General features: G+C 57.6%; 4 protein-coding genes and 1 long non-coding RNA gene across 61 annotated transcripts; 3 read left to right on the top strand and 2 right to left on the bottom strand.

Annotated features, from left to right (window-relative positions):
* The first annotated feature begins 304 nt into the window (after positions 1–304).
* Positions 305–5,656, top strand: EIF5A (eukaryotic translation initiation factor 5A). 8 transcript variants are annotated; one of them, XM_081578765.1, is made up of 6 exons: positions 305–416; positions 2,884–3,069; positions 4,258–4,362; positions 4,568–4,699; positions 4,795–4,868; positions 5,024–5,656. In XM_081578765.1, the coding sequence occupies exons 2-5, from the start codon at positions 2,905–2,907 to the stop codon at positions 4,855–4,857; spliced, it is 465 nt and encodes a 154-aa protein (XP_081434891.1). In that variant the 5' UTR covers positions 305–416; positions 2,884–2,904; the 3' UTR covers positions 4,858–4,868; positions 5,024–5,656. The 8 variants fall into 8 exon arrangements, with proteins under 8 accessions (XP_081434891.1, XP_081434893.1, XP_081434888.1 ...); XM_081578767.1 differs by having other exon boundaries at positions 305–620; XM_081578762.1 differs by lacking the exon at positions 305–416 and adding an exon at positions 920–1,023.
* Positions 5,657–5,838: 182 nt separating this feature from the next.
* On the bottom strand, positions 5,839–8,479 carry GPS2 (G protein pathway suppressor 2). The gene is made up of 11 exons (XM_081578757.1): positions 8,441–8,479; positions 8,094–8,256; positions 7,665–7,774; positions 7,477–7,589; positions 7,246–7,325; positions 7,084–7,166; positions 6,738–6,891; positions 6,551–6,640; positions 6,374–6,453; positions 6,194–6,289; positions 5,839–6,020 (listed from the first exon to the last, which is right to left on the bottom strand). Exons 2-11 carry the CDS (start codon positions 8,185–8,187, stop codon positions 5,937–5,939), a joined length of 984 nt encoding a protein of 327 aa, XP_081434883.1. The 5' UTR covers positions 8,188–8,256; positions 8,441–8,479; the 3' UTR covers positions 5,839–5,936.
* A 247-nt stretch (positions 8,480–8,726) lies between these two features.
* Positions 8,727–21,655, bottom strand: NEURL4 (neuralized E3 ubiquitin protein ligase 4). Of its 7 annotated transcripts, none has more exons than XM_081578696.1 (31): positions 20,567–20,656; positions 20,295–20,395; positions 18,919–19,363; positions 18,655–18,720; positions 18,203–18,501; positions 17,947–18,058; positions 17,770–17,858; positions 16,963–17,035; positions 16,549–16,813; positions 16,150–16,331; positions 15,775–15,860; positions 15,490–15,652; positions 15,205–15,403; positions 15,038–15,114; positions 14,849–14,927; positions 14,362–14,537; positions 14,143–14,274; positions 13,567–13,712; positions 13,240–13,464; positions 13,044–13,142; positions 12,801–12,962; positions 12,441–12,605; positions 11,721–11,879; positions 11,189–11,368; positions 10,967–11,054; positions 10,766–10,873; positions 10,490–10,634; positions 10,227–10,339; positions 9,979–10,144; positions 9,367–9,418; positions 8,727–9,142 (listed from the first exon to the last, which is right to left on the bottom strand). In XM_081578696.1, the coding sequence occupies exons 1-31, from the start codon at positions 20,580–20,582 to the stop codon at positions 9,002–9,004; spliced, it is 4,509 nt and encodes a 1,502-aa protein (XP_081434822.1). In that variant the 5' UTR covers positions 20,583–20,656; the 3' UTR covers positions 8,727–9,001. The 7 variants fall into 7 exon arrangements, with proteins under 7 accessions (XP_081434822.1, XP_081434823.1, XP_081434824.1 ...); XM_081578697.1 differs by having other exon boundaries at positions 14,368–14,537; XM_081578698.1 differs by lacking the exons at positions 18,655–18,720; positions 20,567–20,656 and adding exons at positions 20,880–21,068; positions 21,609–21,655 and having other exon boundaries at positions 9,116–9,418; positions 15,494–15,668.
* Positions 16,087–16,920, top strand: LOC145541680 (uncharacterized). Its single transcript, XR_014079218.1, has 2 exons — positions 16,087–16,186; positions 16,603–16,920. It is a non-coding gene; the product is annotated as an uncharacterized LOC145541680 (long non-coding RNA).
* On the top strand, positions 21,502–25,369 carry LOC145541672 (uncharacterized). 44 transcript variants are annotated; one of them, XR_014079211.1, is made up of 11 exons: positions 21,502–21,531; positions 22,114–22,287; positions 22,924–23,034; positions 23,138–23,209; positions 23,439–23,524; positions 23,620–23,871; positions 23,952–24,020; positions 24,234–24,434; positions 24,526–24,638; positions 24,919–25,071; positions 25,210–25,369. XR_014079211.1 is itself a non-coding variant. In XM_081578737.1 (11 exons), exons 2-11 carry the CDS (start codon positions 22,196–22,198, stop codon positions 25,266–25,268), a joined length of 1,233 nt encoding a protein of 410 aa, XP_081434863.1. In that variant the 5' UTR covers positions 21,502–21,528; positions 22,114–22,195; the 3' UTR covers positions 25,269–25,369. The 44 variants fall into 44 exon arrangements, 33 of the variants coding, with proteins under 33 accessions (XP_081434863.1, XP_081434862.1, XP_081434875.1 ...); XM_081578737.1 differs by having other exon boundaries at positions 21,502–21,528; positions 24,526–24,663; XM_081578736.1 differs by having other exon boundaries at positions 24,526–24,663.
* Positions 25,370–25,373: the final 4 nt, after the last annotated feature.

Below are 25,373 nucleotides of genomic sequence, written 5' to 3'. Positions count from 1 at the left end.
ATTTCCTTCTCAGGGTGCTCGTAGACAATTGTTTGGAGACCATAGAGGACAGCTAAGGGAAAAGAGAAATGCCATGTAAATCTTATTCCAGGATTCAGTAGAATCGCCTCTATGGAAGCCATAGGGACCAATACGGACTGAGTTTGAACAAGATGGTGGCTGGGACGGGACCGCTCTATCTTTCCGGGTGAAACTCTATGGCAGAGTAGAGGCGCACAGTTTTAGAGAAGTGAAGCTGAGATGGGTGGTAACTCGACCACACTAGCGCGCGGGGAAGAGTGAAGCGGCAAGAGCTTTCTCGCGCATGTCTGGAACGGGGGAGCAGGGGGAGAGGGATGGGTTTTGCGACAAGGGGCCCACCCCACAGTACAAGTTTTCTGAAACGTGTGCGTCTTTCAAGTCCAGCTAAAGTCGAGGTAGGGCGTTTCCTAAGACGCATGCGTTCTAGACAAGACCAGCAATACAGTGGCGTGGTCTTTTCAACGCCTGGCGTACAGACGACGTCTGAGGTGGAAGGGGCAGTCAGTATTCCCAACACGCATGCGCCTTGAGGCCGAGGCGTTTCCTTCAGAGGGTGTGGAGAGTAGGACTCTTTATCGCGCAGGCGCAAGGATTGTCCGGTAGGGCTGGTGGTCTAACACGGGGAGGGCAGAGGAGGTTGAAGGGATTAAAAAACCGGATGCGCCTGCGCGTTGCCTACTGGTGGGACGAACTTAGGATTTGTGAGGGGCGGGGTCACGTATGCGCGTCATTGGATGGGTAGGTGGGAGGGAGGGTGGAGAGCAGGGAGTATCTGTGCGCTTGCGCAGTGCGGGGGTGGAGGGCGGAGGAGATAGATAGCACGCTTGCGCGGCTGTCACAGGGCTGCTTGGTTGGTCAGTGGGGAGTCGGCGCCTGCGTACTAAGACCCGTGTGCAGCAGCGGCGGCGGCGGTAGAGGCGGCGGCGGCGGCGGCAGTGGGCTCGGAGGCAGCGGTTGGGCTCGCGGCGAGCGGACGGGGTCGAGTCAGTGCGTTCGCGCGAGGTGAGAGCGGGCAGGGCGCGCGTGCGCGGAACCTTGACTTGGGCCTGGGAGTAGAGATGGAACTGCGCGAGGGTCGGGGAGGGGGCAGAGGGGAGCGGCGGCCGCCGCCGCACGGGGTTCCGTCTGCGAGCAGCGCGAGGTGCGGAGAGACTTGGGCGCGCAACCCGGTTGGCGCGCGAGGTGACGGTTGGGGCTGGCCGGGTGACGTTGGAGCGACGCAGGGCGGGGGACGGCGAGCCGCGAGGCCGCCACGCGGGAGAGGCCGCCGGGCGGCCACGCCGGGGCGAGAGCTGGGGGCCAGATCGGCCCGCCGGGGCAAGGGTACCTGCTCCGTTGTGAACCGGAATCCGCGAGGCCACGTGAGGTGGGGGAGGGGGCTGTTCGGTGAGAGGGCATGTGGGGGGGTGGGGGGGAGGGGAGGCGGCGTGGCTCCGGCCTGACCCGGCCTTTGAGGAGGGGGGCAGGCTGCAGTACCGGAAGTGCCCCCCACGGGAGGCTGCTCTCGGGGTCGGAGGCCGCATGGCCGAACGTGGACGGGGGCCGCATGGCAGCGCGGGGACCCCTCCCCCCAGGTCCCGGCCACCGGAAGCCCCGGGCGGCCACATGGTGGGCGGGAGCCTGCAACCCCCGGCGCGGGGAAAGCTGGTCCTCGCGGGCGCCTAAAGGAGCTTGGAATTTTGAGGAGTGGGAGAGGCCGGAGGCCTGGACCCGGATCACCTCGGAGAGCCCACTGTGGGCATATGTTAGGGCTCCCCCCACCTAATGGACTTTTGGAGCTTTCCCCCCAGCCCTCCTGTGAAGTGAGGTGGCCAGCCAGGTGTAAGTGGCGCTCGTCCGTGCTGGGAGGCCAGAGAAATGGGAAACCGAGGGCGATTGGACGGGAGCCCAGCTCTTCTCGGACGTGCTGACGGCGCCTTAAAGTCCGGGGCAGATGAGTTACCCGCTGTGATAGGTGCTCTTCACCTTGTCACTGTCTTTGTCGTGGTGTCTGACCTGAGAGTGCCTGGTTTTAGGGTCCTTAACTCTGCTAGCCTAGTATAATTTACACTACTCACTACTACTAGCCTTTTGCTTTCATTTTATTGTCATTCACCACCCCTCACTCCCCCACTTTTTACTGACTGTACAGGCCTGGCCTGAAAAGCCGACAGGACTGATGCATCCTGGGAAAAGTGGGAGGGCCCTTGAGGAGAGGCTGGGTTCCTGGGTTCCCTTTGGGAAACCAGAGGTGTTTGGCAGGGAGATCAGTTAGAAAACAACTTTGCTTTCTCCCTCTCGGCTGCATCTGCAAATGCATGTTGGAGAGGCGGGAATCCCCCAAAGCGGCCTTGTGGTTTCCTGTACCAATGACGGGCTCGTGTGTGGATAGAGCGGGGGGGGGGGGGGTGGTAAAAGAGACGGGTGGGGCTCCCAGTCCTCCGGTCTCCACCCCCTCCCCCCCACATTAGCCCCGCCCTTTTGCTGGCTCATAGCTGCTCACCTAATTATAGCCCTGGTTATGTGTGGGGAAGAGGGGTGGTTGGTTTCAGTGGCAAGTAACACCTGAGTCCTCCCTCGACCAAGAATGAGGCATTTGCCCATATCAGAGATTTGGGATCCTAAATTCCTGGAGCTTTTTGTATTTCAAGCCACCCTTTTAGCTTTCATTTGGGGTGGGGATCCAGGTTATCTCCACTGCCACACACACCAGCTCTTCGGTATTTTGGATCTAGTCAGCATTTAGTCTAGAAGTTATTTTACGTGAGTAAAGGGATAAAGTGCTGGGGGGGAAATGAAGCAATGTTTCTAGAGTGGAGTGGGATGGATTGGAGACCCTGTTAATTCTTTCCTCACTGACCCTAGTTCTCTTCTTGACTCTAGTTGGAATCGTAGCCTCTTAAAATGGCAGATGATTTGGACTTCGAGACAGGAGATGCAGGGGCCTCAGCCACCTTCCCAATGCAGTGCTCAGCATTACGTAAGAATGGCTTCGTGGTGCTCAAAGGCCGGCCATGTAAGATTGTGGAGATGTCAACTTCCAAGACCGGCAAGCACGGCCATGCCAAGGTTAGAATTTCATTTCTGTACCTTGCCTTCCCCACCTGCTGTCCTCTGCTAGCCCCTGATCTTGCTTAGCTCTTGTATTACTTATTACCATCTGGCTTCTGGTGGTCAGTACTCAGCCCTGGACACCTTTTCCAACTATTGCACACCAGCCTTCAGCTTCCTCCTCGGTTACCCTCCTGTGCCCCAGCATCCTTGGAGTCCCTTCCTTTCTCCATCTTTGTGTGTCTCCAATTTTTCTTCGTGGTCCTCTATGCTCTGGCTGTTCAGTTGCTCTGTTCTTTTTCCTGGCCTTTGCTTTTTCTATTCGTGTCTCTTGTTTGAGTCTTTGTAGGTGCTCTTTGTTTCCATTGCTTTGCCCATGTTTTCTCCGATGCTAACATAAAACGCACCCCTCCCCTGGCAGGGCACCAATGCACATCTCTGCACCTCTGTACATCACTGCTCCACTCTCCAGTTCCAGCTTTCCCATCTGATATGATGCAAGGTCAGAGTGCCTCTACCTGCCCCCTCTTCCTGGAGCCTGCTTGCTTACTTGGTCAACATTTTCCTTACAGCTTAACTTGGAACTTTAGACTCCCCTCCTCCCCCCCACCCAAAACTTCAACCCGATTCATCTTTGAATTTCCTCTGCTTTTGTTCCTTAATCACTTTTTGTGTCTTCTGTTGACTTGGCATTCATCATGGGTTACCCCCAAATGTCTAGATCATTCTCTGTTCTTTCCGGTTTCCTTATTTCCTATATGTGTAGTTCTGCTTTCTCCCAACTCCTTTTATTTTCAGCTCTCATTCCTTTCTGTTTTAACTCTTTTCTTTTTACCTTCCAAGTTCTCAGTCTTTTATGCTGATGTCAATAAAACTTCTTGTAAACTTTTACCTAGGTTCCTCCTACTCCTCTAGAATCTTGGTCTCTTGTTAATGTTTTGATAGCACAAGGTAAACTGACTGCTCCAGGGGTGCCCTACAACCTTACCTGTGTGGTCAGCTGCAATTTCAGTGGTGGTCTTTTGGCCTAAGGCTCTTTTTAGAGCCCTTTGGTGAGCCTTTTAGTGTTTTTCTTTTTGAGGTGATTGGCTCAATTCCAACTCTTCTTTGTCCTGACAACCTAGTGTGACTGCCCTCCACCAGCCAGGGATCTCCTCCATTCTAAAGTATAATTGGATTTCTCTTTGATGTGGTGCATACATACAGGTCCATCTGGTTGGTATTGACATCTTCACTGGGAAGAAATATGAAGATATCTGCCCATCAACTCATAATATGGATGTCCCCAACATCAAAAGGAACGATTTTCAGGTATGTAGGTGACGTGATTGTAGATGGGTTAGTAGTCTGGGGGGAGTAGAAGTTGAGACTGACCAAAGACCTTGTGCTGAGAGAAGGGAGATGGGCAAGCGAGGGTATTTGGTGTTAGCTGTTTGCCGCCCTAGTTTGCCCATCACACCCTTCATCCTTAGGCTACTTGGGCCCATCTTCAGCTTTCTTCTCTGTCTGCCCCTAGCTGATTGGCATCCAGGATGGGTACCTATCACTGCTCCAAGACAGCGGGGAGGTGCGAGAGGACCTCCGTCTGCCTGAGGGAGACCTTGGCAAGGAGATTGAGCAGAAATACGACTGTGGAGAAGAGATCCTGGTATAGTGCCCCTGACTTTGTACCCAGCTTTGTTCTTGGTGCTTCTTCCCCTGCTCTGTGCTCAGACATGACTCCCCTTCCCTGTGCTCTCCCAGATCACGGTGCTGTCCGCCATGACAGAGGAGGCGGCTGTTGCAATCAAGGCCATGGCAAAATAACTGGCTCCCAGGTGAGTGTGACTCCCCCTTTTCACACACTTTATCTCCATCAAAGAGCTAGATTAGTCTTAATGGCTTATTTTCTGCCCCCCAGCGTGGTCCTGCCCCTTCACCGTTTCCCTGTGAAGGTTTACCCTGTCTTACCTGGTTTCTTTCTCCTACCCAGGGTGGCTGTGGTGGCAGCAGTGATCCTCCAGCCTGCAGAGGCCCCCTCCCCCAGCCTGGCCCAGCTCTGGCCTGGCCCTTGGCTGGACTCCTACACGATTTATTTGACGTTTTATTTTGGTTTCCCCTACCCCTTCAATCTGTCGGGGAGCCCCTGCCCTTCACCCTGCTCCCTTGGCCAGGAGTGAGTGCACCATGGCCTTGGTGAAGCTGCCCTCCTCTTCTCCCCTCGCACTACAACCCTGGTGGGGGAGACGGGGTGGGTGCTGCTTGTGGTTTAGTTTTTTTTTTTTTTTTTTTTTAAATTCAATCTGGAATCAGAAAGCTGTGGATTCTGGCAAATGGTCCTTGTGCCCTTCCCCAACTCTTAACCTGATCTGACCCCTTATTTCTTCCATAACCCTCTATCCCAAGCACCACCCCCACAGACTGGGGACCAGCCCCCTCCCCTGCCTATGTCTCTCCCCAGATCCCTTTAGATGGGGAGGGAAGAGGAGGAGAGGGGAGGGGACCTGCCCCCTCCTCAGGCATCTGGGAGGGCCCTGCTCCCATGGGCTTCATCCTTTCCTGCGGGCTCTCTCCCCGACACATTTGTTAAAATCAAACCTGAATAAAACTACAAGTTTAATATGAAGTCCCCAACTCAGCTGCTTCTTTGAATTAAATGGGTATTTATCTGGAAATCTGAAGAGTACAAGTTGAATGAACTCTGCTGCTGAGTTCATTACAACCAACCCTGCTGTCACCCTGATTCCTGCCAGCCACTGCCCACCCTCCACGCAGTCCAGTGGGAGGCAACACAGACAGCAGCCAGGGGCAGTGGCAGGTAGATTTTATTGGCCTGATACTGGGACACACCGGGGATCCTCCCCAAGGGCAGGGGTTGGGGCCGAGGCTGAAGATAAATCTGATAGTCACTTGTGGTAGAATCGTGGATTCTGGCTGTGCTGGATGAAGGGAAGCCGAGGGCCAGGCTGGCTGGTGGTTGCAAAGCCCGACTGGCAGCGGTGATGAAAGGAGGGCTTTGTCAGTGTGCACGCCCTGCTGTCTACTCCACACCAGAGAGCCACCCCAGGGAGGGGAAGGGAAAACAGGGTGGGGGCCACCTACCCTACCCAATACTGCTTTCCTGCAATGCAGGGATTCTGAGGGGCTTGATCACCACCCTTACCTTTCCTGCTGGTTGCATCTGCACAGGGAGCTGGGGTGAGGCCAGGAGTCCAGGGGCGGGATGCAGAGCTTGGGGATGCATGGGACGCAGGGAGGACTACAGAGAACAGTGTCAGCAACTGAGGCAGCCTGAGGCTCCCCTTAGCATAGGCAGTTCTTGACTTTGCAAGGCTCTACTCACTGAGTCAGAGAAGCCAGTCTGCTGGTTAGCGTGTTCCATCTGCTTTTGTAAGGACAGGGCACCACCAGGCTGGAGAAACCCTACGTGGGGAAGGAGGAGTGTGAAGTGAGTAGAGAATGGGGAAAGGAGGAAGGTAAGACCCATGGAACTGGGCCCCAGCATGGGGTGTTCCATCACCTGTCTGGGTGGGCTGAAAGTGGCTGTGCACGGCATAGGGCTGTGGCTGTGGCTGAGACAGGTACTGCACTGCAGGAAACGCGGAAGGTGCTGAGGAAGGCAGGAGACCATTAGAACCTCCTTGTAGCCTGTTCAACACTCCTTCCTTTGGGTCTTGAGGAAAATTCCTCTTTTCCCACCTGCTCACCTCTGAGCTGCTGACTAGGACTGTAGGCAGGCTGTGTGGGTCCATAGTGAGGTGGGGGTTGAGCAGTCCCATAGGCGCCACCTGGGCTACCTTGGAATTGCCCATGCTCCGGGGTCCCTGCGAATGCAGCTGCTGAGCCCACGTAGTGCCGAGTCTAAGAAGCAAGGATGAGAACTCACTGCCTGTAAACTCCATGAAGCAGAAATTCAAGTGACCGCACCCCCATTTCCCCTATTCAGGATGTAGACACACTCAAGACTTGAGTGCTGGCTGGTGAAGATGCTAGGGTCTGGGTGGAAGTAGGAAAAAAAAATTCAGCCTAGACACCCAATCCTCCTGCTCTTACCGTAAGCACTTGGGGTCCAAACATCTGTTTGGCTCTGTCAGCTGCCATGAGGGTGCCTGGGCGATTGTGTCCTCCAGGGCTCCCTAGAGAGGGAGAGGAGTGCTTCATGATGCTGCAACCCCCAGGAGGGCCCATTCTGATCAGTAGTTTCTTAACCCTCACCCTGCATGCTGAGGAGGTGAGTTCCAGTGTGAACGGTCAGGCCTTGTTGGTATGCTGCTGATGTCAGAGTGGTCAGGTCACTGGAGAGAAAGGAAAGCAGGTCAAAGACAAGTCTGTCATGTCCCCACCCCCACACACTCCCCTTCCCATTTGCCATTAAACACTGATCTTTTGTTACCTGATGCCTGTTACACTTGGGCCTCGATTTTATTTTTAGCTCTTTAATCTCACCTCTGCTCCTTTCGTCTCCGTTTTTCTTCCTCATGTAAAACTTTCTTGAGCTGCAGGAAAAGCTGATGCTTCTCTTCCTGTAGAGCTAAAAGCTTCTCCTGCAACTTCAGGATCTGGGGAGGGGAGAGAAGATGAAAGCAGGAGAGCCAAGAGAAGAAAGAAGTGGGAGAGATGGAGGGACTGCTTACTTGTTCCTTGGTCTCCTCTAGTGACATTCTTTCTTCCATCTCCTTTTTCTTCCTTCTCTCCTGCTCTTCCTTCATCTTCTGTTCCATCATCTTGTCCACTTCTTCCTCCTCTGGAATAAGAGGCAGAATGGGCAAGCGACAGGGTGTTAAAGTATTAGAACATCAAGAACTGAAGACCAGCAAAAACTGGTTATCCCAGTGCTCTGGAACAGGCTTCATCACTGAGAGCTGGAACGGGGAGGTTTATTAGGTGCTCTCCAAGGTCCTTCCCAACTCCAGGCGTGGCCTTTTAACTCCCACCACCATCGCCACGGGGCTCGCCGTCCCTCTGGCTTCGGCCACCATGCACTGGTCTGCCCGTGGGTGGGGATCACCGTGGAGCGCGGTGCGCCCCGAACCGTGCGTCCTCCCGCTTTGGGCTCGGCTCACCCTGCCGCTTGCGCTCCCGCTCCATCATGATGTGTCGGTGCAACGCCCTGGCCATGGCGTTGGACAGCTTCGGACGCTCCAGAAGCGCAGGCATGGTGCTGCCGAGGACGCTCGGGCCGTGGGCGCCCGGCTTTGTCACTGGCTGCCAGACCTGTGGCCGGGCCTGCGGGGAGGCGGCAGCTCAGTGGGAGTGCGCCGGGTCCCGGCGGAAGCCGCCGCCCGCCGCTCCGGTCACATGCCCGCCGCCTGGCCGGTCCCGCAGCGCGGCTCTTCCGCGTGCGCGGGCCTGGGTCTCGGCCTCCGCGCTCCCGCCCCTGCCCACCACCCGGGCGCCCGCCCCACCCTACCCGTCTTCTCGTCGCTTTCTCCGCGGCCTCCCGAGCGGCAGGGCCGCGGCGTCACATCCGGCCGCTGGGCCGAATCCTTCCGGAGTCGGGCCGCCACGGACTCGTTGGTTGGGCGGAGCCGCGCAGACGGAAGTGACGGCGACTGGTGCCCGTGGCGTCCAAACCCCTCCTCTGTGCCCCGAGAGACTCCCCGACCCGGCCTGCCCAGCGGGCGGAGCCCCCGAAGTTGGCGGGGCTGGGACTCCTCCCGGGGACGAGAGGCACGCGAAAGAGGGACCGAGGCGGCTGTTCTTAGACTGCGTTTATTGGCTCCTTAGAAATCAGAGTCAGTAACAACTGTACAGAGGCCCAAGCCCCGGCCCCCGCCTTCCCCACTCCCGCCCGGGCCGAACAGCAGCTTCGTTGGGGCACGGGGAGACGCCTCTGGGATTCACAGTAACCAGGGAACAGAAACGGAAATAAATTAAGTGTATGGGGGAGGAGTCGCGGGGAGTCATGCTCCCCAGATCAGTGCATGGAGAGGGTTTCCCGGGATCTGCGGCCGGGCTCCCTGCTGCGCCGTCACCTCGGAGGAAGGGACGTCCCCTTCCGGCAGGGGCGCGGAGCCAAGCTCCGCTTCCAAGCTAGTCTGAGAGCCTGCCCACACGCTCCTGTGCATCTGCCAGGCTGAGCACCGTGCATGTCGCGGGGCGCTGGAATGACCTGGAGGCAGTCGTCATTCCGAGTCCACGGGCCGAGGCCCAACTGTGCTTGTAGTGGTGCGGCTTCGCCCCTCACTCCACCCGTACCAGCAGGGCATAGAGGAGCGTGGCCCCCTTCTCCTTGGTCACCCACTCAAGTTCGGCTGGGCTGAAGTGAGGGTCGGGAGGCTCTCTGAGGGCCGCGGAAGGGGGTCCCGGGGTGTAGGAGCCAGGGCGCACACACACCTGGAATGCCACCTGGGCCTGGTGCGTCCGCTGGGATTTGGGGTCCCGGAATCTGTCAGGTAACAAGCAGAAATAGGGCAGTGAGGCCTCTGGCCCCAACACCTCTGCCCCTTGGCAACTGCAACCACCTCAATTAGCAACAGGCCCCGATGTTCCTGGTAGTCACTCCTTCCTTTTAGGGGCTTGGCTGCAGCCTCATCTCTACCTGAAATGGTCTTCCTCTCAGTGCCTGCTCGACTGACTCCGTCCTGCCCAAGTCTTTGCTCAGATTCACCTTCTTAGTGATGTCTACCTGGACATCTATCTGGTATGCTCCAACCACACTCCTGATCCACTTCACTCTGCTCTACTTTTCTCTTCCATAGTACTTACTTGTCACCTTTAAAAATACTAAATACTTATTATGGATAAACATTCTAGAGCAAGAGAGGACATAAGTTCCACATGACCAGGGTTCCCTTCTTTGTTCTTTGTGATAGAACAAAATAAATGGTACTTGTACAAAGACTGTGAATGAAGGGCTGGCTGGAGACTGAGGAACTAGGGAGACAAGGTGGACAGGAGGGAATCATGGAAACCCATGTGGCCCTGGGCCCCCTCCCATGTACTCACTGCACTTTGGATGCCAGGGTCTCTGCCCCAGCATATTGGAGGGAGGGGGAGAGCAGCACTGGAGGGGGCTGCTCCTCCCGGGGAGGCGCGCAGTTCTCTCCAGGCTCCTCGAACGCTGTCCCAGGCTCTCCCTTCAATGGCCGGCAGCTCAGGATGGAAGCAGTGCCTGTGAGGGAGGACAGCTGGGTCAGGGTGGCCCTCCTACCACCCACAGGCCCACCTGCCCTGCCTCTGCCGGCGCTGCATACCTGCCCCCAGCTCCCCCCGGTCCAGCACCCTCCGGACAGCCGCCACGTTGCTCCCATGGTAGGCCATGTGCCACTTCTTGGTTAGCGTCCCAGCCTCCAGGCGGGGGTTCACCCTAGCAGGTGGACAGACGGGACAAAGGTCATTGGCTCCCCAAGGTCACTCCCCAGACGGGAAGTTTTGTCTTCTACACACCCTCTCAGGACCTTTTCTCAAGGTGGGCAAAGGATAGTGCGGGAGGCACACGATCTTTCCAACTATGTACCTGAGGTTGAACCTGCACCAGCCAAAGGGCAGAGCGTATTCACGGGGGGGCTCCCCACGGCGCCTGTGGGCCTCATCCCCTCGAAGTTTTCGGCAAGACTCACAGTAGCACAGGCTACGCTTCGGCGGAGGCATGAAATAGTCCTCTGTGGAGAGTGAGCAGCAGACTTTGTAGCATGGCCCCCACCCTGGGTCTCAGCCACGCAGTCCCAAGGCTCCGGCCATGGCCCTGGGCTGGGCCAGGAATAAGGCAGGTTCTGGGGGCCTGGGGACTCACCAGGAAGCAGCAGCAGTTCCTGGAAACGGGAGCAAAGGGCATGGTACTCGCAGCTTTTGAGGGGGCTAGTGGTGGGCGGTGGGCCCCAGCATACACTCTCCTTGATACCTGAGGGAGCAGAGTGGGCCCACGTCACAGGGGCTGGAGCCAGAAGTACAAAGTCGGGGTGAGGTGGGATCCTGGCCCCTCGGGCTGGCTCACCATCCACCATGTCAGCTTTCTCCATGTCCCCTTGGGTTCCAGCACTTTTCCCACTGGCAGCCCCTGGTTCAGGGCTCACGATTGTCACCTGCAGAGGAGAGGGGTGGTCAGTCAGGGTGTGACCAGCCCCCAGGGCCTGCTGATCCCTTCCATGAACTACAGGCTTCCCCTTTCCTGGGACCGCCCAGCCTCCTAGGTGCGACTCCTCCCATGGCCACTCACCTGCTCACACTGCCCATAAAGGTCCACGAGCGCATGGCAGGGCTGGGGGACATCTGGCACAGCCACCCCCTGGTCCATCCCATTGATATGGAGGTGCAGCCCCCCAGAGCTGTCCAGCCGCAGTCCCAGGATGGTGCCTTCTGGACACGTGTCCAGATTTGGCCCGAACTTCTCACAGATCTAGGAGGAAAGACCTATTGTCTTCAGGGAAATCAGACTCCCCACTGGCAGCAGCCACCGCCGCCCTTCACTAAGCTTCACCAGTCCCTGGGTTTTGCCTCTACCCTTGCCCACTGCTACAGTTACCTCGAGTCTACCTCCCCTTTCCCCCCTTGAGACATTCTCAATGGCAGGGATGTAGGAGGATACAGTGAGCCTGAGACTGTCCAGGTAATGGCACTCACACCCCTGGCTCACCTGCTACAGGGCCGCTATACACTTGTGCTCCTACCTCCAGGGCTCGGGGCCCCTCTTCTCCCTCGGCCAGCCACTCCCTCTCAGAGGCAGGGCCCTCTCCCTGCTCCCCACCCACCTTGAGGCCATTGTGGAAGACCCCTCGGCCCCGCAGCAGCCAGGCTGCCCGTTTAAGGGCACAGGCGGAAGCAGGGAAGTTGAGCCTCTCCGGTGGGCAGGTGATGACTCCCAGGACAAGGGAAGATGTCCACTGCCGGTTCAGGAAGTCTATCCGCACCTGGGGGGAAGGCAACTGCTCCGCAATTATGGCCTCCTGCGAAGAGGTCCCCCACCCAGCAGGACTGGGCTCCTCACCCCCACCAGGGAGAGAAGACGGCACCCCTGACTGCAGCCTGGGATACAGCCCATTCTGATACCTGGAGGGACCCGAAATGGCCAACTTGTTTGTGTCCTTCCCTCTTTCAGCCTTGGTCTTGCTATTGGTTTTAAAAGGATTCTTGTCCCCGGGGGTTTCCTTCACCTGCCTAACTGACATCTTATACTTCGCAGCATAATGCCCCCTCCCTTGGAAAGCATGCCCCATTCCCACATACAGGATCGGAGCCTTCCTGGCCTCCCCAAGCCCCTCCGCACTGCTTCCCTCATCACAGCCCTCAGGTGGGTACTTCCTGGAAACTGATCTACAACTCCCACCACAGGGTATGAGCAAATACCCAGAAAGCTTAGGGGCATGCCTTCCACTTCATCTTCCACCTGGGAAAAAAAAGCGTTTCTGCAGGAGAGTTGGCCCTGGGTCACCTGGAGCAAGAGAAGCTGGGGATAAGGAGGTGTGGCCCACCTGGACCAGCAGCTGGGGCACCAGGGGCTGGTTGACGACAACGATGCCCTGGTTGTAGCTGGCCACTCGCGTGGCTGTACGGTTCCCATTGGACAAGAGAATATTCTTCCCATGGTTCTCCAGGAACTCGAGGGCTGTGGGCATAATGGCCACTTGGTTCTGGCCCTGGTTTGGAGGAGAGACTGAGCTGCTGGGGGTGCCAACTCAAAACTGAAGCCACCCCACCAGGATGGACATAGAGCTTGCCAATAAGCCTCTACTCATCCAGGACTAGATCAGGAAATCCGAAAATGACCTCGTGGCTGATGGCCCACCAACAGTCCATCCCTGAGCCCGGTGGGTCTTGCTGCCACCTCTTACTTCCAGGCCATGCTCCTCGCCTTCGTCGTCCTCCTCGCCCTCGCTGCCGGTGTCCGAGCTGGGGGAAGGAGGCTGAGTGCCTTCTGGCTCATCCAGACGGGTGGAGCTGACAATAGAGACACTCCGCACTGGCCCATATAGATCCAACACAGCCCACACACTCTGGGGGCACACAGACCGGAAGTCAGGAATCAGCGGAGGACCTTGATCCTCCTCCAGACCCATGGAAGGTCTGGGGTCTACCTTGGCGATGCCGGTGGCTGCAGGACCCATATCCTCTCCATCTACCAGGATGTGCATTGTGTCGTCTGCCCCTCGGCGAATGCCCACACGGCTTCCCACCTAGGGCCAAGGTGTGGCAAGGACGAGGGCTCAGCCCACCTCTTCTCACCGCCCCAACTCCCAGGCCCACCCCTGGCCCTGGGGTCGGCTGCCTCACCCCCAGCCTCTCCAGGTTCCGGCCATAGTTCATCCTCTGGAGTTGCCCATCGCGCCTTACTTCACAGCTGGACACCATCCAGGTGGTCTTCATCCGGAGCTCTGGCAGGGAGGGAGGCAGTCCCGGGCCCCCGCCCGCGCCGGGCCCCATGTCCCCAGGTGCTAGTGTGGTCAGCCCTAGGCGGAGGGAGCCAGCCCACTTCTCATCCAGCTCCTCCACCTTTACCTGGGAGACAGAGGAACCCTTAGCACACTGTAGGAGGATGGGAAGCAGGCTGGCCCTGCCAGGAGGCTTGGTGGCCTCCTAGGTCACATCGCCACAGCCCACCTCGAAGATTTCCTCAGTCTTGAGCTCCTTGGTGCTGAAGACGAGGCCATGGGCGTAGCCGGCTGCTCGCACTGCCCTCGTGCCGTCTTCCTCCAGAGCGATGTTCTTGCCACAGGTGCTGTGGAATCGGTGGGCCACGCCAGCCACTGTAGGAAGACAGCACCAGAGGAGGGGGAGGATTGGAGCAGCAAGCTTCAGAAAGGACAGGGCAAGGCTTTCAGATGCAGCAGGAAGTCAACATGACGGTCCCACCTCCAGTCTTCCCTCAAGACCTCTGATACCTCTTTCACCACAGCAGGACTCAGTCCCAAACCTGCCATGCCCAGCGATGGTGTCCCAGCCCTTTGGTGGCAGGGAAGCATCCAGGCCCTGTGTCCAGGTGGAACTTCTTCCCCTCTTCTTGGCTGCTCCCCACCAGGAGCTGAGCCCTCCCTCTTCCCCTTGGTCTGCTGCTGCTGCAGCCAGCCTGTCTGAACAGCTTGCCTGACCTGGAGGCTGCACCTCTCAGGCCCACCGCAGGCAGACAGAGCCCTTCCCTCCCCCCTCTCTGCCGCCCTCCCTCCCTGCTGGCTAAACCTGGGGAGTGCAGGGGGAAAGACTTCTCAGTGGCGGTGTTGCTGGTCGCCAGGCTGTTGTCCATGGGGCCGGTGGCATTGGTGATGGACACTTGGACGCACTGGCCGTACAGATCCACTACTGCATACACTTCTGGGTAAGAACGGAAGGTGTCAGGAACCCAGTAACCTGGAGTGGACTGGGTCGAAGGTGGCAGGTCGAAAGCCACAGAATAGTCACCTTTACCGGGAGGCAAGCCTGAGCACGCAGCGCCTTGGTCCTGGCCGTTAATGAAGTAGTGCAGGTCGCCCTTGGCCGTGCGCATCATACCGATGCGGGCGCCAGTGCCCAGTGCGTCAAGATCACACCCGTAGTTGTTGCGCATGGTGTTCCCATCTTGCATGATGGCTGTGCCACTGCAGGGATAACAAAACAGGTAGGTCGACCTCCCAGCTTCCTCCCCGCACAGGCCTCTGCCCCATCTCTGGTTGTCAGAATTGTCCAGGGCCTTGGACTGGGATGTTAACCTGGGGTGTGACACCCAATCTTGTCTCCTACACCCTGGGAACCCCCCAGGCAAAAGTAGAAGCTACCCTAAGGGTCTAGGGGGAGGGAACAGCCAGACCATCTAGGTCTGGCATGGTCTATAGCTACCATAGGCCCCAAACCCTGCTTCCCTCATCCCGGCCAGCTCCACCAAGCTGGCTACCAAAGCAGACAGCCCAACCTCAGCATCCATGTGTCATAGTCAATGTCTGTCATAGTGTTGGGGAATTCAAGGTCCTCCGGCCGAATAGCGGTCACTCCTAGAAAGCGGCAGGGGAGGGTCAGAGCCGAGTCCCCAGCCTCTGGCAGCCAGCACCTCCCCAGCACATGTATACGTACACACACACACAAACACATACATGCCCCTCACCAGCCTCAATGGAGCCTGACCAGCGGTCCACCATCTTCTGAATGACGATTTCAAACAGCTCACCATCTCTCAGGGCTCTGCCAGGAGAATGGCCGTCAGACAGGCCCGACTTGGGTGGCTGATGCTGAGCAGTAGGGAAGTGGGGACATAAAAGTCCAGACACTGACCGGTTGGAGATGACGATGGCGTCATTGAACTCGCTGCGGCAATTGTGGCGCAGCGCAGTACGGCCCCCGTTGGTGATGACCGCATTGCTGCCATGCAGCTGGTGGAAGCGGAGATCCGAGCCCCCACCCCCAGACGATGGGGAGCTTGGAGACACCTGGTTGTTCCCCTCAGGGAGTGGTTCAGGGACCGGGGGCACCTCTGCAAGTGGACATCACCCTTTAGGCCTACAGTCATCTCTGAGGCCTCCCAAGGCCACCCCAGCCCCTGCCCAGCCCGGCCCTCACCCACGTCGTCCACAATGGTAGCCTGGGCAGCCTGGCCATAGAGATCCACGACGGCATAGACGCCCGGGGGCACATTCCAGGCAGCAGGACCCTGAGTCATGCCATTGACGAAGAAGTGGAGAGTCCCGTCCTCCCGCCGCACCACGCCCACCGTGTCCCCTGCCTTGGAAGAAGGGGGGCTGGAGTGAGGAGTCAGGCCGAGTTCCTGCCTGGGCTGGTCCTTTAGCAGCCCCACCTGGCCTGCCTCCCCACTACCGACAGGTGGCGATTCCCCCAGTCTCCCACCTTGAGTCGGTCCAAGTTGTGCCCGTATTCGTCCAAGATGGTCGTCCCATTGTGCATCACCCCATTCCCTGTCATCATCCAGGTCCCTAGTGGACAACGAGTGGCAAAAGCCATGAAGAGGAAGCCAATGCTCTTTTCCTTTACACAATAGTCCCCCAGTTACTTCCGGAAGCTACCAGTCCAGCCTGCCTTTTCTTCTCAGGGCAGAGCAAGAAAATTCTGCAGTTCTCACGGCAACCACAGGCCCTATCCACGTGGCATGCCTCAGGCACTGAATGTGTCATCACAAACGTGACAAGTGAAAGAGGGTCTGGAAAACAGGGACGGCTTCCCCCCTAGCATCTTATCCTGGCCCTGCCCTTCCTGGGAGCTCACCAGAGCGCAAGTTGGTCATGGTGGAGGGCAACTGGAGGTAGGCAGGGTTGTGGGTGGTGACACCGATCTCAATGGAGCCAGCCCACTTGTCCACCATCTTGTCGATGCGCACCTGGAACACCTCTCCGTCCCTCAGGGCTCTGCTGCTCAGCACCACGCCATGATTGAAGTCGTCAGTGGCACTGAGGGCATGGCAAGTGGGGACTCAGATCCCCACACACAGTGCTCCAAAGCTCAGCCCTGCAACGCCCAGGCGACACCCACTGCCCAAGTCAAGCACCCATGGTCCACACTCCAGGAGGACCCCCGACCAGACTCCCACTGCCTCCCACTTGCCCACCCCTCCCCCAATCCCCTCATAGCCCCTCCGCAGGCTTCTCCCCACCCCATGGGCCATACTGGGGCCTCAGGGCAGTGCGTCCCTCGTGGGTGATGGCTGCCTTCTGCCCACAGTTGGGGTGGAAGAGCAGGCGCTCGGGTTCTGCCTGGGTCGTAGGAGCAGCCCGGCGGAGAGCACCCTCAGGGGACAGAGCCCGAAGGATGGCATTGTTCCGGCGAAGGCGGTCACTGTGGTTGTTATTGTGGACGATGGTCACCTTCACGGCCATCCCATACAAGTCCACCACACCGTACACCACTGGGGGCGTCAAGGGGGTCGCCACACCTGCAGGGGTGGAAGGCACGGGGAATGGAGGAATGATGTCCATATCATTGGGCATGGGATGTGGGGAGAAGAATCAATAAAGGGAGAATGAGATAGACTCCCCTCAGTGAAAGCCCTGGCCCAGCCACCCTCTCTGAACTTCTCCTTACCCTGATCAATACCATTAATGAAGAAGTGTAGGGCAGAGTTGGACTTCCTCGTGAGACCAATGTGGTCACCCTCCTATTCAAAGGAGAAAAATAAAAACCTGGAATCTTTCGACAGCTGGGCTCCAGATTTGTCCTGGAGACTAAGAACAGAGTAGTCCTCCAGCCTTCCCATCAACCAATGCGACAGGGGAACCAACTGGTTCCCATGCATCTCAGACCACTCTGAAAGTTCAAGTCAGGCACTATGTTAAACTGTCTTATCAACACCAACTCAACCTTCACGGCACTCTATCAAATTGTACTAACAGGCTCATTTTCAGACATTAAGAAAAAAAAAAAACTACCCAAAAAGATGAGCTCCTGGCCACAGGTCACCACCACCAAAAGCCAAATTGAAAGAAGAATGGAACCCATCTGACTGCAAAATCTGAGTGCTTAACAGTTGGGCAGCCCTGCCTTCTCAGAAGGAACAGTGAAAGTCAATCATTTGTGTCCAACTCTTTGTGACCCCATGGACTGTAGCCTGCCAGGCTCCTCTGTCCATGGAATTCTCCAGGCCAGAATACTGGAGCGGGTAGCCATTCCCATCTCCAGGGGATCTTCCCAAACCAGGGATCAAACCCAGGTCTCCTGCATTGCATGCAGACTCTTTACCGTCTGAGCCACCATGGAAGCCCTTCTCAGAAGGAACCTTCAGACAAAAGATAAAGGGCCTTGCTCTAGGTCAGAGAGCATGGGGCCCAGGCAGGACTGCTGGGTATATATCGGGGCGCCCCTGGAGAGGGCCGGCGCTGTGTCCACCCTCACCTGCAGCTCATCCAGGCTGAATTCACAGTACTCCCGGCGGGTGCCCTTGCCATTGGTCAGGATCCCACAGCCGCTCATCATGATGGTGCCTGGGAAAGCAGACACCTTGGTTAGGGTATGGGCTCCCTGCACCTTGGTGACCACAGGCCACACCCCCACCATGCCAGGGGCTGGTACCTGACTGCAGGTTGGTCATGGTGGCTGGGTACTCCAGATTGTTGGGGTTGTGGGTGGTGACACCAATCTCAATGGAGCCTGACCACTTATCTACGAGCTTATCGATGCGGATCTTGGGTGGAATGACAGTGGAAGGGAGAGGGGAAATGTAAACTCAGAGAAAAAAATCTCTCCGCCCTTTGCGCTTCCCTGGGCCATCTCCACCCTCTTCTAGCGTTGGGGTGAGACGCTGGCCAGGCCCCAGCACCTTGCACACCTCAAACATCTCATTGTCCCGGAGTGGGCGGTTGGTCATGACAACCCCGTTGTTGAATTCATCCAGGGGCCGGCGGCGCTCAGCGGTCTTATTATTGTTGCTGAGCTTGATGAGGGTTCCACACTTCTCATGGAAAAGGAGGGCATCGTTGGAGGTGATGATGGGCGAGGTGGCAGCACCGCTAGACCCCGGTGCTTCCCCTGCTGGGGGGGAGCTCAGGTTCACATTTAGGAGCCCCCCGTTGTATGCAGACAGGATGGCGTTGCTCACCACCTCGGAGAGCTCCATGCTGGCAAAGTCTGCAGCAGCAGGATGCAGGAAGAAAGCAGAAATTTGTTTTCTCAGTCTCAGGCTCACCATGCTCTCCCTACCCCTCTCCTGAGGTGCCCCCCCCCGCTCCCCTGTCCACCTCACGTCCCGCTCCCCTTCCCAGGCCTCCCAGGAACCCTCACCATTATGCGACTCAAGGCTGTTAGGAAACGTCTCCGGTCGCGCCTGTGCTGGGGATACCATGAAGGCTGGGGACCAGGTGGAATGGGAGGGGAATAAGGGTTCAGTCCCCGCTGCAGGGCCCACAGCCAGGAGACCCCTCAGCTAGCCCTTGCTTTCCCAGCCCACACCCAGCCTCACTTGTCATTGCCTCGCCCCAGCCCCGTTCCTTCAGCCATTTTCTCTGACCCACACCCCCACCACCACTGCCCTAGCTGCATTCTCACCTTCATCCCCAGAGGTCCCCTGTTCAGCCAAGGCAGAATCTTCAGGGGGGGCGGAGGGCTCAAGGGCAGGAGTGGGGCTGGGAGTAGGGGGGCTGAAGCCCGGCTCAGGGGGGAGCACGGTGATCTGGGTGCACTTGCCATAAAGGTCCACGACAGCCCAGACCCTAGCCGGAAGGCCCGTGGCAGCCACGCCGCAATCCCGCCCATTCACCCAGAGCCGCAGCTCCCCAGCAGCTGTGCGCTCCACGCCCACACGGTCCCCTTCGCCAAGCTGGTCGAGGTCCTGCCCATACTCCTCCAGCACCGACCGTCCATCCCTCAGCACGGAGCAGCCCGACACTACCCACGAGCCCCCCTTCAGCCCTGTGGCGCTGCTTGGGAAGTCCAGCACATTGGGGTCCAGTGCCGTCACCCCAATCTCAATGGAGCCACTCCAGGAGTTGACCTGTGATGGGGCAGTGGACAGCGGCTCAGGATGGGCTAGAATGGGTCTCCCACATTTCACAGGCCGCTGTGACCCCCTCTTCCCACCTCTCAGACAGCTAACTGGGCTTTGCTCTCTTGAGATACCAGCCATCCCCAATCCAGAGGTCCAGTCCCACAAAGCATTTTCTGGACTCTGGTCTCAGGGAATGATTAGGCTCGCTCTCCTTTAGCAACTCTCTTCTGTACTCTGGGTGCACGCTGTCTATGATCCCATGCTTTTCCCACGCTGGCTCACCAAGCTGGCTAAATTCCCCGGCTCCAGCCCCCTGCCATCTCTAACTGCTCTGGTCTCTGTGGCCCCTCAACCAGTCAAATTCACAGCTCTCCATACTTGCTGGTGTATTGCTCGCTCGCTCTCTCTCTGGGCCTCTCTCCTAGGCTCTGGCTGCACTCAAACTCACTCTCCTCCGAAATTCTACCTCTGTGCACCTGGCATTTCCGCCGCATCACTGCGCAGGCACACACATCTCTTGCTCCGAATATCTCTCCTCACCCATCTTTCTGTTCCCATCGATGTGCGTTTGTCCTTCAATGGCTGTTCTTCTCTTGCTTCTCTCTCTTCTCCTCCCATCACATCTCTGACATCTCTCCATCCTCCATCTCCCAGAAATTATCCCAGGAGGATTGTTCTCTAATCATTATAGTGAGTGGGGCCCCGTGTCCCTTCCCTGCTCCTGGGTCTTGACAAAAGTCAAGCTCTCCTTGTCTCTTTCTCTTTGTGACTTAATGTTTCCGCTTCATGCTCCCTTCCTGCCCATCACCTGGTGTCTTGGCTGGCGGTTCCCTCTCGGTATCCGGTAATGTGGCCTACCCTAGCTGTCCTTCCCCATCGCCTTCTGGTCCCCTCCCACCACCCTCCACATCTCGCTTCCGCGGCCCCAGCTCCGCACCTTGCGGTCGATGCGGACGGTGAAGACGCGTCCATCGCGCAAGGGTTCCCGACTCAACACCAGCCCGTGGTTAAACTCCTGGCCTGGCTGCTGCCGCCGCGCTGTACGCCCACAGGCCGACAAGCTCACCAAGCGCCCGGTGCGCGGGTGCAGCTCCCCGCCGCTGCCCAGACCCCCGCCGGACCCCGGCCCTGGGCCGCTCCCGCCGGGGCCACCACCCCCACCCCCACCTGGCCCCGGCCCGGGGCCTCCCCCAGAGCCCCCATTCCCACCCGACCCCGCCGCCATCGCCGCTGACACCGGGGCCGCGCGACAGCCGCGCTTGGCGGCACCGTGGCAACCGCGGTGCACGGACGCCCTAGGGGAATAGGACTCGGGGGCTGGGGCCAGATATGCTTTACGGCAGTGCCGGGCAATAAAGCATCCCGGAGTAGGAAACTAAGGACTACTACGGTGGGAATAGAAAGAACGACAGGGTCGGGCAGGTTTGCTTTACGGCACGGGAGAGGTGACGGTGTGGCTTCAGAGGGGCGAAGACGGGCCGGGAGCTTTTGCGACAGTGGAAGAAACGATTGCCGCAGGCACCTTTACGACTTGGGGGTGGTGCCCAAACACTTTCAGCTTTCCGACAGCGGCACCGTCGACCCTGCCTTCGTCGAGGACAGGCAACACTTTGAAGTATTCGCTTTACGGCAAGAGGAGGCGGGGTCTTTCTGTCTCTCCACGCGCCTCGAAGCGGTGTGAGCGGGGTCCTGAGCACATAGATGCAGGGCCCTGAGCACATAGAGGTAGCTTTGTAAATAAAGAGGTTCACACTCCGTACCACTTGAGACCGGATATGTCTTTCGACAGTGTCGCAATCCCTCCACTTCTCCGCAGAAACAGAGCGGGCTGGCTTTTGGGGCGAAAAGAGTTCGTGGATGTTTCTAGACAAGAATTAGCCCCCAACTAAAATAAATAAATTTATAAAAAAAAAAAAAAAAGACCATGTTGAACTTAAGTCCAACCAAACTTAGGTTTTAAAGCCCCGAATAAAGAGTCCAAAGGAACCCTGGCAGGTAGTTTCAGTCAACGACGCTGACTGTCTTCAAAGACCGCCACCCCCAAAGCTATCAACAAACCCCCAGCAAGGCTCCCCAGACGCTCACGCTGCAATTGGATTGTGTGGCGTCACAACTAGGTTTCTCGCACCGCGTCCGGGACCCCTGACTACGATTGGATAATTCGGATGAGGGTGGTAATGGGGGAGAAGGGCGGGAACAAATCCCAGAGACAAAGAAGAGTCTTAGGGTGGGACAGAAAGGGAGGGGCAACCTGAGAGGCTTCCAGCCGGAGGTCCCTAAACAGTTTTGATTCCGCCCCCCACGGCTCCAGGGAGCGGTGGGGGAGGGGACCCAGACCTCGCTCAAGCGTCCCCCTCCCGCCGCGGTGGGGGCGGGGCTTGGGGCGGGGCTATGTGGAGCAGGGAGGCGGGGCGAGGTAGCTAGGAGTGGCCCCCTAGTGGGGCCATGGAGAAGCAGGAAAGTCGGGGGGCTACTGGCGGCCTCAATGGAGAATCCCCTGGTGGGGGTACCAGGGGGGTGCCAGGAGGCATCGGAGGAGTCGAGTCAGGCGCCGGGTTGCTCTCCATGTTTCACGGTTCGGGGCCCCCCACGCACAATGGGGAAACCATAATTCGCAGTCCTGATTATAGCCAGCCCTCCGGAGGGACAGGGGTCCTCGGTTCCGGGCTCAACCAGCATCCTGGGGAAGTCGCGGGCCACAGCCTTGGGTCCGGTACACAATCTGACGGGTTTAATCCCCCCTTCCCTGGAACCAGTGTATCCGGGCCATTCAACCTGGGGCCCGGGGGGTCTGGGGTGTACAACTCGGCAAACATTCCGCTATCCGAGTCAACTCGCATGCGCCAAGACAGACCCTGTGAGGACCGGCCCCGGAGCATCCTAAAAAACAGCAGCTCCACCGTGGTGCACAAATCCCCCGGGGCGGAGAGGTAAGGAGCTGGGGAGGAAGAAAGGGATTCCAGACACAGAGGAAGCCGAGGCAGGGGAAAGGGGGCGGAACTAAACCCAAGAACTAAAAGTGAGAGTTGCTGCTGCTGCTGCTAAGTCGCTTCAGTCGGTTCCGACTCTGTGCGACCCCATAGTCGGTAGCCCACCAGGCTCCCCCGTACCTGGGATTCTCCAGGCAAGAACACTGGAGTGGGTTGCCATTTCCTTCTCCAATGCATGAAAGTGAAAAGTGAAAGTGAAGTCGCTCAGTCGTGTCCGACTCTGAGCGACCCCATGGACTGCAGCCTACCAGACTCCTCCATCCATGGGATTTTCCAGGCAAGAGTACTGGAGTGGGCTACCATTGCCTTCTCCGAAAAGTGAGAGTAAGTGGGGGTAATTGGGTGGGAAATCCGAGGTTCCTAGCCTTTGAGAGAGCGGCAGGTACTGGATAAACCCTTGATTACATAGCACGTGATTATCATCAGGTGTGACCCCATCCCCAGCCTCCTACACATCTTGAACTACCAGGGGGAACAAGAAAAAGATTTTGAATGACTGAAAGAGTGAGAGAGGACTGTAAGGAGGAGGGCACTAGGAGATTTCCTCCCCCTTTTTTTGTGTCCTTCCCTCACCAGAAGGAGAAAATCTCAGCACTGGGATGAAATGAATATCCTGGCGACCTACCACCCTGCTGACAAGGACTATGGCTTTATGAAGGTGGATGAGCCCAGCACTCCCTTCCACAGGTGCGAGTCTTCAGCTGTGCCCTTCAGCCTCTACTCTCTTCTCAAAGGAGAAGGGGAGTGCCTGCTGCCCACTCTGAGGCACTGCTTCATCCCTCCCTTGCAGGCTGCAAGACAGCGATGAAGACTTGCTTGCTGGGACCTCTCACACAATGACTCCTGAGAAGTTAGCAGAGAGGTGAGAGTCCTGTCAGAGGTCAGTAGGGACATGCAGCCTCTTGCCCCCTCCACCCCTGAACTTGGGTCTGAGCCAGCTCTGCTTTTTGGCTCTCCAAATGGGAGGTACTACAATTTGGATCAGGACTCACTCAGGCCAAGGTGGGGGAGTCAGCCAGCTTGGCCCCAGCTACCACCCGCTCCCATTTTTTGTTCTCTCTGTGCTCCCAGCTGGTCTCCCTCCCCTTCAGGTTTGCAGCAATGGACAATTTCTGCCCCAAGGTCCTGTACAGCGATAACAGAAGCTCGGGGTCTTCAGACAGCTTTTCCAAGACACGTGAGATGAGGGGTCGGGTTAAGTGGAAGGGAAGGTGGAGTGAGAGCCCAGCGGAGAGCCTGGCAGGAAAGCCATGCTCTGACACTGGCCCACAGAATCCAGTGATTTTGAAAAGCGCCGCAAGGCACACTACAATGAAGGAAAGTTCCTGAAACCTCAGAAAAACCCTCCTTTGGATAATAGCAAGAACAGCACTGTGGGTAGTGTGAGTATGAGCAGTGGCAGTCGAGGTGCGATGCTGGACTCAGAGCCCAGGCTTGTGGAAAGAGGTGGGGCAGGAAGAATGACTGGAGGAGTCAAGGACCAGATTGGCCTGGTGGCCAGAAACCACATCCTAGAAGCCAAAGGTTAGCTATGGTGGGGCCCCAGACACCCAAGGGAATTGTAGTCCAGAACCTTCTCCACCATAGCTTGTTTTCCTCAGTAGGTGTCAGCCCAGGGCCCTGCTGCCTAAGAGGGAAGTCATGCTGGCTGGTGTCCCCAAGGAAGACAGAGGGTAGCTGGGGTGGGGTCCCCATCAGGATAGTCCCCAAGGAAGGCTGGCTGGGAAGGAGGAACAGAAAGCCCAACAGAAATCTGAGGGGGTGGAAAGGCCACTGATGTTTTTCTAAAATGGGAGGAGGGGATAGAAGTGAGATGAGAACCTGAGGCTTGAGCTTCTCATGGCTGCTCAGGGGTCACAATGAAGCTGGAGCCCTGTATTCTCTAGGTGCCCTTAGGACTCAGATTGATTTGGGTGATTCCTCAGCTTCCCCTGCCTTCAGAAATCTGTCCCCAACTTCATCCACCACTATGGTGTTGGAGAAGAAAATTGATCTGCATCGCAAGGAGTATTACAGCAAAGGAAGATACCTGAGATGCTGGCCCCACCCTGAGCTTGAGGAGGACACAGAAGATGAGCAGCAGAGCAGTGAGAGTTCAGCTGGGTCAGCCCAGGAGCGGGAGGGCTAAGAACCAACAGATTGATGGGTGTGCCAACCCTGGTCCTATGATGCTTCCAGGCTCCACAAGCTTGAACTGGGTGATCGAGAATCCCATGAGCACTGAGGTCCATCTGCTGGACCACACGAGAAGCTCCTCCCAGGATTTCCAGGCCACCGAGAGCTCCCAGAAGGTGATAGTGACATCATCGAAGCCTGGTGAGGGCACCAAGGCCACCATCTCACCAGGCCTGGCTCTTGGCAAGCTCCCATCTTCCCAACCCCCACTCCCTTCAGGCCAGCAGATTGGCAAAGGTGATGAGAGAGGCCCTCCACATCCTGTGTGCAATGTGGATTGTATGGAGAGGACCCAGGGAGGCTCAGAGGGATGGGTACCAGCCCCCGAGCTTGGTACCACCGCTGCCCCCATGCCTCCTCCTGCCTGATTCCTCTCTGCCACTTACCCCACTCCAGGTACTGCCCTGTCCTCCAAAGACAGTGGGTCCCGGGCAATGTCTGACTGGTGTCAGTGGCTGGTATCCAAGGGGCTGAACTGGCAAAGCATGGAAGGCTCAGAGAGGGAAACTGGAAGTCACCCAAACTTCCCAAACCAAAACCAGCACAGACGTGAGCCTGAGCAGGGGCAAGGGGCTGGCCGGGGAGGGCGAAGGGCTGAGTGGGTAAGTTCTAGGGAGTCTAGGGATCGTGGGCCACATTCTTCTGCCTGTAGCAAGAAAGCCACTAACCCAGCCCCTCCTCTTCCAGATGAAACCCTGCAGCTCCAGTGGACTCAGGAGGAGGAAACCAGACAATGGAAACTGTAGCCAGCTGGGGATAGGGTGGCAGCTGACTTTCCCTGCCCTCACCACCCTCGGTCAATTGGGGTAGACAATAAAGAGAAGAGCAGGAGTCTAGGTGCTGTGAATTGG

Source organism: Giraffa tippelskirchi, chromosome 3 (assembly GCF_054371585.1).
Source record: "Giraffa tippelskirchi isolate mGirTip1 chromosome 3, T2T-mGirTip1v1.2.pri, whole genome shotgun sequence".
Classification (NCBI taxonomy): Eukaryota; Metazoa; Chordata; class Mammalia; order Artiodactyla; family Giraffidae; genus Giraffa; species Giraffa tippelskirchi.
Note: the sequence above shows the minus strand (reverse complement) of the source record. Positions and strands in the feature narration are given on the sequence as shown.

What these genes read in the sequence shown, in the direction of transcription:
- EIF5A (XM_081578765.1), top strand. Translation starts at nt 2,905, where the DNA reads ATGGCAGATGATTTGGACTTCGAGACAGGAGATGCAGGGGCCTCAGCC. An exon ending in TCAAAAGGAACGATTTTCAG is followed by an intron (nt 4,363 to 4,567) that starts GTATGTAGGTGA and finishes GTCTGCCCCTAG; the next exon opens with CTGATTGGCATCCAGGATGG. An exon ending in ACTGTGGAGAAGAGATCCTG is followed by an intron (nt 4,700 to 4,794) that starts GTATAGTGCCCC and finishes GTGCTCTCCCAG; the next exon opens with ATCACGGTGCTGTCCGCCAT.
- GPS2 (XM_081578757.1), bottom strand. Translation starts at nt 8,187, where the DNA reads ATGCCTGCGCTTCTGGAGCGTCCGAAGCTGTCCAACGCCATGGCCAGG. An exon ending in CGGAGACGAAAGGAGCAGAG is followed by an intron (nt 7,326 to 7,476) that starts GTGAGATTAAAG and finishes CTTTCTCTCCAG; the next exon opens with TGACCTGACCACTCTGACAT. An exon ending in TCCTAGTCAGCAGCTCAGAG is followed by an intron (nt 6,641 to 6,737) that starts GTGAGCAGGTGG and finishes TGCCTTCCTCAG; the next exon opens with CACCTTCCGCGTTTCCTGCA.
- NEURL4 (XM_081578692.1), bottom strand. Translation starts at nt 20,582, where the DNA reads ATGGCGGCGGGGTCGGGTGGGAATGGGGGCTCTGGGGGAGGCCCCGGG. An exon ending in GGGACAATGAGATGTTTGAG is followed by an intron (nt 18,059 to 18,202) that starts GTGTGCAAGGTG and finishes ATTCCACCCAAG; the next exon opens with ATCCGCATCGATAAGCTCGT. An exon ending in TTTCCCCCTGCACTCCCCAG is followed by an intron (nt 13,713 to 14,142) that starts GTTTAGCCAGCA and finishes GTCTTCCTACAG; the next exon opens with TGGCTGGCGTGGCCCACCGA.
- LOC145541672 (XM_081578714.1), top strand. Translation starts at nt 21,803, where the DNA reads ATGGAGAAGCAGGAAAGTCGGGGGGCTACTGGCGGCCTCAATGGAGAA. An exon ending in CCTGAGAAGTTAGCAGAGAG is followed by an intron (nt 23,210 to 23,438) that starts GTGAGAGTCCTG and finishes CCTCCCCTTCAG; the next exon opens with GTTTGCAGCAATGGACAATT. An exon ending in AAACCAAAACCAGCACAGAC is followed by an intron (nt 25,072 to 25,209) that starts GTGAGCCTGAGC and finishes CTCCTCTTCCAG; the next exon opens with ATGAAACCCTGCAGCTCCAG.